The 15,787-nt window shown below is 49.7% G+C and overlaps 1 protein-coding gene and 1 long non-coding RNA gene across 6 annotated transcripts in view; one reads left to right on the forward strand and one right to left on the reverse strand.

Annotated features, from left to right (window-relative positions):
* Positions 1–713, forward strand: part of LOC121012979 (uncharacterized) — a 21,093-nt gene extending 20,380 nt beyond the window's left edge. The window contains exon 4 of the long non-coding RNA XR_005782433.1: positions 607–713. This is a non-coding gene — a long non-coding RNA (uncharacterized LOC121012979). The remainder of the gene's footprint in view (positions 1–606) is intronic.
* Positions 1–14,460, reverse strand: part of CBY2 (chibby family member 2) — a 129,370-nt gene extending 114,910 nt beyond the window's left edge. The window contains exons 1-4 of one of the 5 annotated variants that reach the window (XM_040448477.1): positions 14,254–14,460; positions 13,692–13,772; positions 7,647–7,734; positions 697–2,087 (exon numbers count right to left, since the gene is read on the reverse strand). In XM_040448477.1, the coding sequence (XP_040304411.1) occupies positions 870–2,087; positions 7,647–7,700 (1,272 nt within the window). In that variant the 5' untranslated portion in view covers positions 7,701–7,734; positions 13,692–13,772; positions 14,254–14,460 and the 3' untranslated portion in view covers positions 697–869. Of the gene's footprint in view, positions 1–696; positions 2,088–7,646; positions 7,735–12,946; positions 13,041–13,691; positions 13,774–14,253 lie in introns of those variants that run through there. The other 4 variants (XM_040448479.1, XM_040448478.1, XR_005782431.1 and 1 more) reach the window with 4 other exon arrangements.
* Positions 14,461–15,787: the final 1,327 nt, after the last annotated feature.

The following is a 15,787-nucleotide window of genomic DNA, read 5'->3' on the forward strand; positions in this document are numbered from 1 at the left end:
CCCCCCCCCCCCCCCCCCCCCCCCCCCCCCCCCCCCCCCCCACAAAAGAAGACAGATTCCTGACTGCCAAAACGTGGAGGCAACCAAGATGTCCAAGGTGAATGAATAAACGGTGGTCCCTCCAGACAAGGCGATATTACTCAGCCCAGAAAGGAAATGAGCTACCAAGGCATGAAAAGGCATAGAGGAAACTTACACGCACTTTGCTAAACAAAAGAAGACACCCTGAAAAGGCTACATGTTGTGGGTTTCCAATCTATGACATCTGGAAAGGGTAAAACTGTGGAGACAGTAAAAAGATCAGTGGTTGCCTGCAGTGCGGAGGGAGGGGTGAATGCGCAGAGCAGAGAGGATGGGGGGGGGGGGGGGTGGGCAGTGAAAATACTCTGGTACTATAATGATGGATACATGTCATTACCCATTTGTCCAAACGTACAGAATATACAACCCTGAGCGAGAACCGCAATCTAAACCAGGAACTTCGGCCAATAACGATGTGCTAATGCGCGTTCATGAGCTGGAAGGATCCCCCTCCCGGGAGGAGGATGTTGATAAGCAGGGGAGGGGGCTGGGCGTGCATGGGGTGGGGTGGGCAGGGGTATACAGGAACTCTCTGTACCTTCTGTTCACTTCTGCTGTGAACCCAAAACCGCCGGAAAAAGAAAGAAAAAGAAGCCAGAGCGGCACGCTGATGTCAACCGGCCGGCCTCCCCATGCTTTTATTGCTTCTCTGAGTTGAGGATGACGATAGCGCTGCTCTTCCGCGAGGGCCACCTGGTCGGGGGAGGCGGGGATGACGAATGGAAGGCAGGAGACGTTGTCTGGCCGGGTGTCACGTGCCCAGGGCTCCTGCGGGGGGGGCGGGGCCCTCAGACCCTGCTGGGCTTCTTGGGGTCCTTGCTCTTGGCCGGCATGAAGGCGTAGAGCTCCTCGATGAGCATCTCCATCCGGGCGGTGACCTCGGTCACCGTGTCGATGACCAGCTTCTGCTGCAGCTTCAGCGTTTTGTTCTCCCACAGGGCCGTGTTCTCCTCCTGGAAGACGCGGTGCTCCTCGCGCAGCACGTGCAGGGCCCTGTTCTCCTCCCGCAGCAGCCGGTTCTCCTCGCGGAGGACCTGCAGGTTCTGGTTCTCCTCCCGCAGGGCCTGCAGCGCCTGGTGCATCTCCCTCAGCAGCTCCAGGGACTGGCTCCCGTCAGCCAGGCCGGGGCCGGCCTTGCTCTCCTCGTCCCCGGAAGACCTGGACAGGTTGCTGACCATCTGGCGCAGGACGCGGAGGGTCTTGGAGTCGTCCTGGGGGGGCGAGGGCCCCTTGGACTCCTCGAAAGCGGAGGAGAGGCCTGTGCCCTGGTCCGGCAGCAGCCCGGGGCCGTGGAGCTCCTCGTGGGCCAAGGGGACCGCCGTGCTTTCCTCCCCGGGGCCCGCCTTCTCCTCCGCCGGGCCCCAGTAGGCCTTCCTCTGCTCCAGCCGCTGTCGCAGGGCCCTGTTCTCCTCCCTGAGGAGCTGCAGGCTGCTGTCCTCCTGGAGGCGGTGCATCTGCAAGGCCGCGTCCTTCGCCACCTCCAGGGCCGCGCTGTCCTGGTGCAGCAGCGGCGAGGCGGCCCTGCTCTCCTCCCGGCCCAGCGTGGCCTTGCGCTCCTCCCAGAAGACCTGCAGGAGCCTGTTCTCCTTGCGGAGGGTCCTGTTCTCCTCGCGCAGCGCCTTGTTCTCCTCGCGCAGCGCCTTGTTCTCCTCCTGCAGCAGGTACTCCTTGGCGAGCCGCTTGTGGTGCAGCTTGTGGTGGAAAGAGGACGACGGAGAGAAGTACAGTTCTCTGTACAGGCGGCAGTTTTCGTTCACCCAGCGCCCGTCCTGGAAGACGAACATCTCGTCGCTGAGCTGCACTCGCGGAGGGTTGTAATCCAGCTCGAGGTCCGCCTGCGAGGTGGGGCGCTCCATGGGGTCCAAGGGCACGGAGGAGAAGCGATTCAGCGGGTAGGAGTGCTGGCTGGTCACTCTGCGGCTCAGCCTGGGCAGGGCGGCCTGCCTGGCGCAGCGCGGGCTGGGGTACAGGTTGTGGAGCCTCAGGAAAGGCTCGGCTGTGCCCCTCTGCGGGAGAGAGCGGGGAAGCCGAGAGTTAGTGAAGGAGCCGACGAGCCCGAGGCTGCTGGCCAGGTAAGAGGCCGGCTTACCCCCACGAGACACTCCGTCTGATAGTCCGGCCGGGCCGCGGCGGACACGTTTGCATTTGGCTTCGTGGAGGCCTCGCAAGGAAATACAGCCGACCCCCTACTTGCAGCCGTTCTGGTCTGGAAAGTGACCGCGAACGCTGAATTCACGAGTGCCAGACCATCGCCCCGGGTAGAAACGCAGGGTTCGGTTCCTGCCCGCCTCTAGTCACAGTTTCGTCAACCAACCGAGACATAACCTTGTATTTATGTGGATTACTGTTGAAAGACATCTTATTTAGTATGCACTATTGACTCATTAACATTGAACTTTCAGCCAACAGTGCTGTCACTCATGCCCGAGCAAAGCTTATCTAACCCATGTTCTCTCCGTCAGGCACATCACACCTTCTTTCATTAAAGGGCACTAGACAGCCCTTGGGCAATGTGCTACAGGGCCATTTGAACTGTGCAATCATCCTCCACCCCCCAAAAGAGCACGAAAATGTCAAGAATGTGGCCCTAAATAAACTGTGAAAAGGACACTATTTTACAGTGTGAGAGCTGAAACAAGAAGGCTCCTTGGGGGGCGCCTGGGTGGCTCAGTCGGTTGAGCCTCCGACTTCGGCTCAGGTCATGATCTCACGGTCTGTGAGTTCGAGCCCCCCATTGGGCTCTGTGCCCACAGCTCAGAGCCTGGAGCCTGTTTGGGATTCTGTGTCTCCCTCTCTCCCTGACCCCACCCCATTCATGCTCTGTCTCTGTCTCAAAAAAAATAAATAAACGTTAAAAAAAAACTTTAAAAAAAAAAAAAGAAGTTTCCTTAGCTAGAATGTGTGTATCAGGTGACTTTAATTTTTTGTTATTCTGTACATGTCTGTAAATGACCACCAGAGCGCCACAGGTATTGATTTGCTGGTTACAAACTTTAGCGAGTGGGCACATACACAAATAGTGAATCCATGAATAATGACCGTCACACGTATGTTGTGTAGGTGGAAGGGCATTCACTTGAAGTCCACCCGATATTTGGATCCCCAGCCCCACGATTTGATCAGTGACAAGAATATGGCAAGTTCAGTTTCAGTTTCCACATTTTCAAGTTGGGGTAACTACATCTACTGCCTTTCCTCAGAGAGGTATTTTTAGGATTAAAAGAGAGAACGTATGAAACCATTAACCGTGGGCTCTGGCACACTTCTGTCCCCTTAGTGGAGGAACACACGCTCTTCTCAGTCGCCCCCAGCTGCAGATATGTCCCCACAATTGGCGTGGGCAAAGGGGCACCATGAATCACCCCGACAGACACCCAAATCGTTACGTCCAAAACAGTGGTGCTGTCCAGCAGCCGAGCCTTCTCCCTTGTCCCACTGAGGCTCGCCCTCCACTCTTAGCCACCCTGAGTCTATCCTCCCAGCCCTTTAACATCCGCTGACACAGTGTTAGGCTCAAAGCAGAGCCCAGATGGTAATTCTGGAAGAGAAGGGCACCATCACAGACCCATCACTGAGCAGTGAGAGTTCAATATGTGGTAAGGAAGACAGCAAGGGACACCAAGGAATTCCCAAGGAGCGATTCGTGCTGGTGGCCCATACACCTCAAGACCATCATATCACAAGGGATCAGAGCCACAGAGCTTAAGTCCGATAATTGCACTTCCCAGTGTAGAATAATCGTCTGAGTGTATCTTAAATGCAGATTTCTGAGCTCCCTACTTGTAAGACTGATGCACTCAGTATGGTATATGGTCCAGGAAGCTCCATGTCTAACCAGCTCCCTCGAGGGATGCCAGCTGTGGGCACTCGGGACAGCTCGGAGCCAGGTAGGACGTGTCATTTGCCCAGGTGGAGGTTACACCAGGGTTAAAGGCCAACGTGCTAAGATTGGGGATCACAAGGATTCTCACTGTTCTGTTCTGTCACTGATGGGCGGTGTGAAATTGGAGATCACTTGCACCCTCTCTGAGATCCAGATTTTTTACTAGTAAAAAGGACTCAGACTCCCTGACCCCCTAGGCACCTTCCAACATATAAAGTCAGTTAAATGTGCCTGTAAAGTGGAAATAAAAGCACATGCCCTGTTTGGGTCACCACCCCGTTGTGAGGACTGAATGAGATAACAATTGCAGACGTGTTTTTGAAACTGCTGAGCACCACAGAAATGTGAGGTGTTATCGAGAACAGTAGGTTTTGCTAATGGTAGAATTCTGAGGTGTATTCAAAAAGTGGTGAACAGGTGGAATGTGTCCTGGAGAAGAGGTAACAATTGCAGCAATGAATTAAAAAAAAAAAAAAAAATCACGATAGCTACTTCTAAAGACACCCAAAGCACTTCACCTTAAGTACATTGCAATGCTCTCCAAATATCAAGTCCTCATTTCTCAGGCTATTTTCACAATTTTACAGATAGAGAAGATAGAAAACAAGTCAGGTTATCTGCATTATGTCTTCGGGCGTAGAGAGAGATATAATTTGCACGGTGTATAATGTTGGCTGGAATTCTTTAAGACCCAAAGAGCTAGATAAATAGAAGGCACAGTTCTATGCCATTAACTTTGCAATAAGCACATGTCATTAACTTTGTAAGGATGTGCTTAATCTTCTAGATAGTGAGGGTGCAGGGACATTCTGCAATCAGAACCTTATTTACTTTAAATAAATCCAGCCTCCGTGGTTTTCGTATTTCCCAATTGGGAAAGCACAGTCGCTCTTGTGGCCGAAGCTGAGACCAGAATGAACTTCACTGTGGGCAGTACGGCCCGTTTCCTTGTCAGTTTAAGGTCCCTTGACCCTAGATTTCTGGGACGATTGGCCACAGTCACTAAGGAATGGATCTTGAGAGGTCCTCTCCAGCCAACGGGGGCCTCCATCACAGCAGGATCCTGTTCTAGAACACATTATTACGGGAATTGTGGTTGTAGTCAACAGTGTATATCCCAGTCTTGAGAAGAAAACAAACACTGAGCTCCAGTTTTGTGTTAGGCCCTGAGCTGAGCATTCTACCCACCGAATTAACTTCACCCTTGCAACACTGACTTAATAAAGTGTTGTCGTAATTGCCATTTTACAGATGGAGGAGTAAACTCAAGACTCTAAGTTAAATGAACGGTGCCGGTTTACCCACGAGGTCACAAATCCAGTCCTGGCTGCCCGAACGTGTATGTGTGAAACACACGCATAGGAAATTGCCAAGGATTTATCAAAGCACTTGCAGTACTTACGGGGGGGAAGATCGTTTTTTTGTTAACTTCTTTTTTTAATTTTTTTACCGTTTTTTATTTATTTTTTGAGAGAGAGAGAGACAGAGCGTGAACGGGGGAGGGGCAGAGAGAGAGGGAGGGAGTCACAGAAGCCAAAGCAGGCTCCAGGCTCTGAGCTGTCAGCACAGAGCCCGAGGCGGGGCTCAAACCCACAGACCGTGAGATCATGACCTGAGCCGAAGTCAGTCGCTCAACCGACGGAGCCAGCCAGGCGCCCCCGTTAACTTCTTATTATGGAAAATTTCAAACATATACAAAAAGAGAAGAGCCCGCTAAATGTCCACATACCCCTCCCCCAGCCTCACAAGGCCAGGCCACACTTGTTTCATCTGTACGTCCACCCAACTCCACAACCACCCCCACCCCGCCACTGAGTTATTTTAAAGCAAAGTGTAGACATCCTGTCATTTTACCTATAAATACGTGAATGTGCGTCTTTTTAACAAAGCATCAATACCATTATTATCTCTTTAAAATTTAATACTGGGGGCGCCTGGGTGGCCCAGTTGGTTAAGCGTCTGACTCCTGATTTCAGCTTCATGATCTCTCGGTTCATGAGGTCGAGCCCCACATTGGGCTCTGCACCGACAGTGAGGAGGCTTCTTGGGATTCTCTCTCTCTCTCTCTCTTTCTCTCTCTGTCCCTCCTCTGCTTGTGCTGTCTCTTGCTCTCTCTCAAAAATAAATAGATGTTTCAAATACAATACAATACATTTAACACTAATCACTTAATATCAGCAAATACTGAGTCAGGGTTCAGATTCCCCCAGTTGTCTTTATTTTCTGATCGGTTTCAGAGATATGCGTCTTCATCCAACCGAATGTCTGAAAAGGAATCACTAGCCCTTTATCCTGTTTATCACTGTTCAGAGTATCCCTGATGGCTGTTAAATCATCATATTCAGCTGCCTTTATTCTGCCCGGGCTCCCCCAGGAACTTCTGACTGCTCCCTCAGCAGAAATGCACTAAATAAAACCGTAATGTGTAGGTGGTGGATCCCTAGCTGTGAACAGTCTGGATATTTGGGCCCTTATCCCTGTGCATGCCATCAGGTGCCTCTTACCCTCTGACCTTGGTTTTCACATCTGTACAACGGGGATCAGTGACATCACCTCTTGGTCTAACTTTCCCTGGCCCAGTGATGGATCCGTGTTTGTATATGGGCACCGCCATAGCCCCAGCTGTCCTTTTTACCAACCAACCTTAGCATCTTGTCCCCTCCTTCAAATGGCCAGCGCTTCCCACGCAGACCCTGTGCCTTCTCTGTTACACGCCCGCAGCACCCAATCCAGAAAATGTTGATAGGCTAATAGGTCCCCATGACTTCCTTCCCCAGGAAACCAAATCCTCCTCTCATGACTGAGTCCTGTATCTTCCCTCCTATTCCCAGACAGAATCAAGGAGGAGGTCAAGGCCAGTGTTGCCTCATGGCCTAGTGTCTTAGATACAACACAAAAACGTTTAACAACGTTTAATAGTCATGTATTTACTTTAATGGCTATTGGAAGAACATACCTATTTTATCAAACTCACAATCCTATGGATAGTACTAAGATGAGGCTAAATTAAGTCAGGACCTTCCCCTGCAAGTGAGAAGATTTGAGGAAAAATACCAAATATGCAGGCATTTCAGAGACGCCAAGAACCCTGATTAAACTTTGAGAAAACGTTAAGACCAAACAAATTCTTTCTTCCCCAATTCCAGTCAGACCTAGCTGGATTTAGTCCGTAAAGAAAGGCTCCCTCTTGGCCTTATGAAAACAAGGTCACCTCGCCCTAAATATATTTCTACTCTGAGTGTTCTTGTAACAATTCTTCATCCACATTTATGTTGATTAATCAGCTAACATTAATCGGGCATCTAGTCTCAGACCCCACCCGCCTCCAAGGAACTTCCAGTCAGTTTGAAAATTTAGTGAATAGTACCAACTATCGCTGGGTGTGAATGAGGGCAGTCAAAGAGGAGCATACGTTAATGCAGGCTGTAAGATGTGGGGATCAAGGGACCGGGTGTCACAAAACCCAAAAAGAGTCCCGGCTCGACGCCGTCTGGGTGCGTGACCTGTACAAAATCGTTTCATTTCTGTGCCGACATTTCCATATCCAGAAAATGTGGATGCTAACACGATTCAGAGCCACGCTGGGTTTCTACAATGACCAGCTTTAGAGGGTGCCATTCACAACTGTTGTTGCCATGCACAACCTGTACCCCCATCCACAGCAACCTCACTGACATCTGACCTGTTTCAGGGAGTTTGTTGTAGAGTTCAGCAATGAAGGGACAACGTGTGACATTTTCTTTGTTTATAGAGAGCGACCGAGATGATGACTGCAAATTCAAAAAGACAAGTTGCTTAGATTTCCTTAGCGGAGGATTTCTAGAACAAGGAAAAGGAAATAGCACTTACTGAATGAGTATTATGTGAGGATATGCTAGTTGATTTCCATATTCATGCGTAATATCTTACAGAGAAGAACTATCATGTTTTATATAAAATCACAGAGCCAGCAAGGGGCAAGAGGCAGGGTTTAAAACAGGATATCTGACTCCAAACCACATACTTACTCTTGCTGTTCACAGGGCCCAGATGTTTTACTTTGCATGTGTTGGTATCATTACTTTGCAGAGCTTCTCTTCTGCCCTGTCCCATTTCCCGCCCCAGAGAGATAAATTACAGTTCCCTGAGGGCAGTGGCCTATCCCCCCCCACCTTTTTTTTTTTTTTGACATGCCTAGACATGGAAACTAGAACAGCACGCTTCCCTTACAGCGGAGGTATAATGAGTCCTTGCGGGTGAACTAATCAACCGAAATGCACTGAAAAGTAAGAAGGCGATCAGATTGAACCCCACGAACCTGTCGTCACTTTCGGCCTGCCATAGTGGTGATTTCATTTGTCTTTGTATAGTCAGCATCTTTGGTGAAGCCCTATCTTCATTTCGATTCATATTTGTAAACTGCAGAGCTGTGACCGTGCGATGGCCAATCTATAGCAGTGGGGTTTTCCCCTGTGAATTCCGCAAAACCCCAGGTCAATCCGCGTAGCCCTTAAAGGGGGCTGGCCCCTGCACGCGAGCATGCTGGTTTTCCTGTCACCATCTTGAACATATAATCCAATGAGAGTAGCGGCCCCGAATTCCCAGTGGCTTTGGGCTCAAAAGTCCCATCTTTGAGTGCTCTTGAGAGAGTCACTTAGCTTCTCTGAATGTCACCTCTAAAATGAACCTAAACGTAACTGCTCTGCCTGCTTCCTGGTGTGAAAGGCCAAGAAGTGGGAGACAAGCAGTCATAAGGACCAAACAGGTGGCCCGTTCTGCCGGTGAGGCTTGGAAGTTCCTGGCCTAAAGCACTATAGCAAATGCCGAATGTACTTCTTTACCAAAGTTTGGGCTTTCCGAGGAGCGAGCGTCTGAGCTAAGCAAACACAGGAGGAACAAAACCCCAGGACGACTCAGCCCATGTTTGAAGCCAGCCCCTTCTCAGTAGGTCTCCACAGCCAGGGGTATCACTAGTTGGGTATCATGGACGAAACTGATCTGCGCTTGATGTCCTTGAGGTCCGCCGAGAGGTCTGGGCCTTTCAGAACTCTGAAAGGTTCTTCTAAGTCTGGGAGGTAGAGCCTATGGCAGCATGATTCTAGTCCCCAGAGCAGCCATGACCAACATTTCCCATGAAGGAGAGACTGTCTCTTCCCTAATCTATGGGAAATGTCCTCCGGTATGGATACAGACCCAGAAGGGGAAAGAGGAGAAGTGTGGCTTCTCCTTGAAAGGATGGATGTGGGAAGGGGAATACAGTTGGCCGTGGGGCTCATCAGACCTTTCCATCACCTTGTGAGGAAGACAACCGAGAGACTCTGCCCTCAGGAGCACCATGCTCCCAGTTGAGACCTAAGACGCCTTAGTGCCAGGGGTCCAGAAAGGGTCCTGGGCACAGACATCTCTCTCACAGAGCCTGAATCCCACCTGCGAATGGAAATCCCTCCGTAGCATCAGACCTGGCCCTCTCCCCGGCATCTCCTTTTTATTTAATTTTTTTCAGTGTTTATTTATTTTTGAGAGAGAGAGAGAGTGGGGGAGGGGCAGAGCACGAGGGAGACACGGAATCCGAAGCAGGCTCCAGGCTCTGAGCTGTCAGCACAGAGCCCAATGCAAGGCTCGAACCCACAAACCATGAGATCATGACCTGAGCCGAAGCTGGACACTTAAACTGCTGAGCTGCCCAGGCAACCCCAGCATCTCCTTTTTTTTCAATGCAAGTGGTCTTGCAAGGAAAATGCTTGAAATCACCAACCACTGAGTGCCTTTGTCAGATCACTGGCCTCCAGCAAACGGAGAACATGGAGGAAGAATGGCCAATAGGAAGGTGGGGGGGGGGGGGGGGGGGGAGGGCAGGGAACAAAGGGGGAGATCCATGGAGTTTCTAAGGACCAGGACTCTCTGAGTGGGACTTTCCAGGGTGCAGTGTCTGAGGTTGGTGGCCTTCCATCTAAAGCGTTTGGGGAGGACTGGACAGTAACTAGGCAGGTGTAGCTGACGTACTCTAGAGTGCTCTCTGCTCCTGGAAATCTACGGCTACCACAGACCAGAAGAGGCGTTCAAATGCCCCAGCAGACTCAAAACCTATTGACCAGGTTTTTTTAAACACCTACTTTCCCAGCATTATTGAGGGTTACAGCAAAGAACATTAGCCATCTGAGGTATTTTTCAGGTACGTGAAGCTGAGATCCCTAGGATGCCGAAAGGAAGAGCTGGGTATGCTGCTAATTTTCAGATGAAGGGACAAGGGCCGAGTGTCATCATACTGTGAAATTAACTCAGCTGCCTAGTAGCCCGATACGGCCGACGTTGGTTTTAATAAATGCTAACAGGTAAGAGGATGATTCCCAGGCCCATGTGGTCGATTTTGGGAGAATCATACAGTTGACAGCAATAAGGAAAAGATGCCATCATAGGTGATCAAATAAATGTCAGCAAATTGTTTAACATGCAATCTCCTGAGATCGTCCTCCTTAAAAGTTACTCAAATGGGGAGAGACGTGGGCATTGTGGGCAGATTCCATAGCTCCCTGTTCTTGAAGAACAAGCCCTAACAAAGGAGAATGGAAACAGGAGGCTTGCGCGGGGCACTGGAGGGTGCTGTTGGAGCTCGATCTGGTCTGGCGTAGACCCTCCGTTAATGATCCAGCCATAAACAATGCCTTCGCGAGACGCACTGCTAGCACTCATTGGGGAAATAGGGAAGCCCGCGAGAATGGAATCGTTATGTGCAAAGGGAACCAGGTCAGCTGGCTCGGGCAGGAAATAGCATTGATGGCTGGCAAGTTAATGCGCTGTTGGGAAATAGACCAGAAAACACAAATATTTAATGTGGGAAGAAAAACTGGAAATCATTAAGACCTGAAAAGACCTGAGGGTGAGAAGAAATAGTGAACCACCGCACTTGCCGGGTAATTGAGAAGCCCAACGCGATTGGGAGGCCTGAGGCACTTTCTGGAGACACAGAGCTGCTGTCGCAATTCCCTTCTAAACAAGACGGACCGGATCCCAGAATAAAGCAGCAGTGTGGCTGACACCCTCAGGGAGCTAAGGACAAGCAGTTGGGATGCAGAGAGAGGAGGTGCTATTTCCTTACTTTTTTTTTTTTTTTTCCCCAACGTTTATTTATTTTTGGGACAGAGAGAGACAGAGCATGAACGGGAGAGGGGCAGAGAGAGAGGGAGACACAGAATCGGAAACAGGCTCCAGGCTCCGAGCCATCAGCCCAGAGCCCGACGCGGGGCTCGAACTCACGGACCGCGAGATCGTGACCTGGCTGAGGTCGGACGCTTAACCGACTGCGCCACCCAGGCGCGCCGAGGAGGTGCTATTTCCTAAGAGGGAGAGAAGAAACAGGGAGCCGAGAAGCGGCCAGGCCCAGCCTGGTGGCACATGCCTGGCGTGTGACCGAGTGAGAGTGGGCACTGGCCTGGGCTCAAAGCCCCTAACTCTAGCTCTGCCATTACTAAAGGGGCGGCTGCGGTTCCCGGCTCCCACGCCTGTACAGTCTATACCTCCCACTCGCACGGCCTAGTGCCTGCCACATGATCGAATCAGCGCTCGGTCGATATGGCCCCAGAACTAGCTTGAGCCTCCTTAAGCCACAGTGCTCCTTCTCTGCTCCTTCACGCTGGCCTGTTTCTGGGAGCTAAGCAGGAAGAGTTACATCAGGTGTAGATTCAAGCCTTTTTGCAACCTCTCCATCACATGATCCCGATTTCAGATCCTATTCCTGCCCCCACCCCCAGGTTGGCACCCTCTTCCCGTCCCTTAGTGATGCAGAGAGTGATTTACGTGAGCTGTGAACAAACCAAAGGAGCAAACCCACCCTCGGGGGGAGTAGCGAACCCACCCTCGGGGGGAGTAGCGGTCAGCAGAACTACGTGGCATTTCAGTGGATAGAATCAGACCTAAAACAAGTTCCTAAGAGCGGTAGGAACCCGACGGGGAAACCATGCCGTCTGATGACCAGGACGAAGTTTTGTATTCTAAGCTTCATGAGCTGAAACTGATGAAGTAGCTGCCCATTACCAAGTTATAAGGACAGACTCCTGGGTGGCTCAGTCGGTTAAGCGACTCAGGTCATGATCTCACAGTTCATGAGTTTGAGCCCCGCGTCAGGCTCTATGCTGACAGCTCAGAGCCTGGACTCTGCTTTGGATTCTGTGTCTCCCTCTCTCTCTGCCTCTCCCCCGCTCATTCTCTCTCTCTCTCTCTCTCAAAAATAAACATTTTAAAAATTAAAAAAAAAATAAAGTTACAAGGATAACTTGAAAACAAATAGCTGGGATGTTTTTGTGTCCTGTTTCTCCCTCCTGCTGAACACACTTGCCTAGATTGTTACCTGTTGAAAGAATGCTAAAGGTTTTCTTTCTAATCCTATTCTTCTGAAAATCCTTGAGATGGCTTTATTTATTTTTTTTATTTTTTTTAACGTTTTTATTTACTTTTGAGACAGAGAGAGACAGAGCGTGAGCAGGGGAGGGGCAGAGAGAGAAGGAGACACAGAATCCGAAGCAGGCTCCAGGCTCTGAGCTGTCAGCACAGAGCCCGACGCGGGGCTCGAACTCACAGACTGTGAGATCATGGCCTGAGCTGAAGTCGGACGCTTAACCAACTGAGCCACCCAGGCGCCCCGAGACGGCTTTAGAAAATGTAAGTATAATTTTACTCTATATAATTATATAGTTTATATTATATATGTAATTCTACATTAAATATGCTATTATATGTATATATACATATTAGCCATGTATTTATATCTATACATATCTATATAGATATCTATATATAGTATATATATCTAGATAGATATATCTATAGCTATCTATAGATATCTATATCTATCTATCCATATCTATCTATTTAGATAGATATATCTATCTATATATCTGGATAGATATAGATAGATAGATAGATAGATAGATAGATAGATAGATATGATGCCCACTGATGATCGATCCTATCCCTACACATCCCCGTATGTAGCTTTCCGGTAGTTACCTCTGCACTGGATTCCTCCACCCTACATTTCAGCCCCTCTGGTTGCACCGCCATCATCTTCCAACAGGCCCTCAGGTGACTCTGAAGAAGTAAGGCTGCCCCCTTTGTGACATAGCAGCAGTGGAAACAATCCAGTCAGGAGAACCCCACCAAGGAAATGGCTGCTTAGCAGGAGGAGACCTCAGACTCTCCAGCCTGCCAACGCTTCACCCATTCATTGGCCTCCGTCCTGAGTCCCCCTTCCACCCTACCTTTGGTATGTGGCAGGCCCTGATTCTCTTAGCATCTCCAAAGCACCATGTACCTTTTGGCCCGCGTCCTAGCTTTTCTGCTTAACGGATTCGGTCGTGTGAATTTGCTTCCAGGTCCCAGTGCTCGTTCGCCCCCACCCCACCCGACCCCAGAATTCCAGGGTGGTTGTACAACAGCAAGCCCCAAAAGATCGAAGTCTGAGAAGAAGGGCTTATTCCAGAGTGTCATGGAAACTTTAAGTGTTATGATGACTGGAAGGTCTTACCAGGTCGCCAAACCCGCCTTCCTCATTTGAGGGATGATAAGCCCAAGACCCAGAGTAGCTAAGCAACCGCCCCCGTCCTCCCCACCGCCACTGCCCGGCACACGGCTGGTTGGCAGCTTGAATCTGAGGCCTTGACTATGCTGCTTATCCTACATATCTTGCCAAAGTTTGGAAAGGGGTGAGTTTTCTGGCTACAACTAAGTTACACCCTTCTGTGAATATCCCTACGTGAGGGAGAACCACGTTGATGGGAATATCTAGGCTTTCAGACCTGGTATCTCTTTTTCTTGTAAAATTTGGCCTTGAGTGCTGTGGAAAAGAGAAAATAAGATTTCTGCTTCCTAGCCCATCCTCTGAGCCTCAGTTGCTCACCTGAAAAACAAGAGACTTTCTACTCACTTAGCCCCTCTCGTCACTTATGTACATTATGAAAATCTGAGTCTGAAAGCATATGAAGATCGTATCTGATAAGATGTGATTTTAAGAAATTAAGGGGCGCCTGGGTGGCGCAGTCGGTTAAGCGTCCGACTTCAGCCAGGTCACGATCTCGCGGTCCGGGAGTTCGAGCCCCGCGTCGGGCTCTGGGCTGATGGCTCAGAGCCTGGAGCCTGTTTCCGATTCTGTGTCTCCCTCTCTCTCTGCCCCTCCCCCGTTCATGCTCTGTCTCTCTCTGTCCCAAAAATAAAGAAATGCTTTAAAAAAAAAAAAAAAAGAAAGAAAAGAAATTAAGACACATTGGGGTCAAGGGCCGCCAAAAAGTCTTAGGAGCAGAGATGCCCAAACCTATTACCTTTGCTAAGATTATTACTTCCACCTCAAGTAAAAAGCCATAGCAGTGTTAGGTGCCGGGTATAGGTCCTGTGCAGGAGTTGGTCACCAAAACACTCAGAACATTCCAGAGGTGACATCACAAAACAATATGGTGTTTTGCAGGGCTCATGGTCTCTCTGAGTATCACAGGTGGGAATGAGGCATCTAACAATCAGAAGGAGCTCACCCTGGTTGTGTCCAGCTTACTGATCAAGGTGAATGTGACACACAATAATCCAAACGCCAGCCCCCTGTTTGGTCATCCTATTCACCTCCCCACTGCCCAGATGGGCCGAGAGCCCTATCCTCTCTCTAAAGGTAGCATCTTCTACTTGGAGTTGCATCACTCAAGAAGGAAGACAGCAAAACTGAACTCATTCCAGACCAAAGGAAGATATGTAGCCTGAGATATTTTCTGCCACCAACCAATTCTCCAATTCTTTGAGGCCAACTGGCTGTCCCATATTCAATTCAATTCTGACACGTTCTACCTGGAGTTGGTGTCGGGTCACCTAAGTTGAAGGGCTCAGTCCCACAAGACAGCCCCCACTTCAGACACCAGTTGTAACTCCCAGGCCACCAGTGTTTCTGACTGACCAGCTGTGAATTGGGAGTTCCCACAAACCACCCCCCTCAGCTTCAGGAATCTGCCAGGATAGCTAACAGAACTCAGGAAAACACTTTATTTACCATTAGTTTTATTATAAAAGATACAGCTCAGGAATAGCCAAATGGCAGATGCTTAGGGCAAGGTATGGGGGGAGAAGGACACGGAGCTTCCATACCCTCCCAGCTCCTCCGTGTGTTCACCAACCCAGAAGCTCTCCTAACCCTATCGTTTAAGGGTTTGTATAGAGGATTCATTACCTGGCAGTGGTTGATTAAGTCGTTGGCCTTTGGTGATTGAAAAATTCCATCCCAACCCCTCCCTTTCCCGGGGGAAGAGGGATGCTGAAAGTTACAACCCTCCAATCACATGATTGCACATGGTTGATTCCTCTGGCAATCAGTGTCCATCCTGAAGCCATCTAAGGGCCACCAAGAGTCCCTTCATTACCATAAACTCAGATGCGTCTCAGACGGGCACCTTATGAATAATAAAAGGCACTTCTACCACTCGGGAGATTCCCAGGGTTTTAGGACCTCTGTGCCAGGAACTGGGAACAGAACCCAAGACCACAGTGTTGATGTCCAGGCTTCATGAAAGGGGTAGCCCAGCCCCCTGGCCACATTCTGTCCAGTCATTTGCCTCTACAGACTATTAGTGGGAGCCTTCTTGTGTCTCTTAAGCCTCTTATTAGGCAGAGAGCTCCAATGGCACTACTATGCCATGTTTGGGGGAAAGAACAGTGGACCAGGGTCAGCAGATCCAGGGACACCATAACTGCCCACTGGAATCTTCCACACCCAGATTACAAGCAAGCCTTGCTTTAAGAAAATGCAATGTACAAAAATTCAAAGATATATGTATGGAAAAAACACGAAGGTAATTAATCACATTATCAAAGAATTGA

This window comes from Herpailurus yagouaroundi, unplaced genomic scaffold (genome assembly GCF_014898765.1).
Source record: "Herpailurus yagouaroundi ecotype Mexico unplaced genomic scaffold, PumYag 197, whole genome shotgun sequence".
In the NCBI taxonomy this organism is placed as follows: Eukaryota; Metazoa; Chordata; class Mammalia; order Carnivora; family Felidae; genus Herpailurus; species Herpailurus yagouaroundi.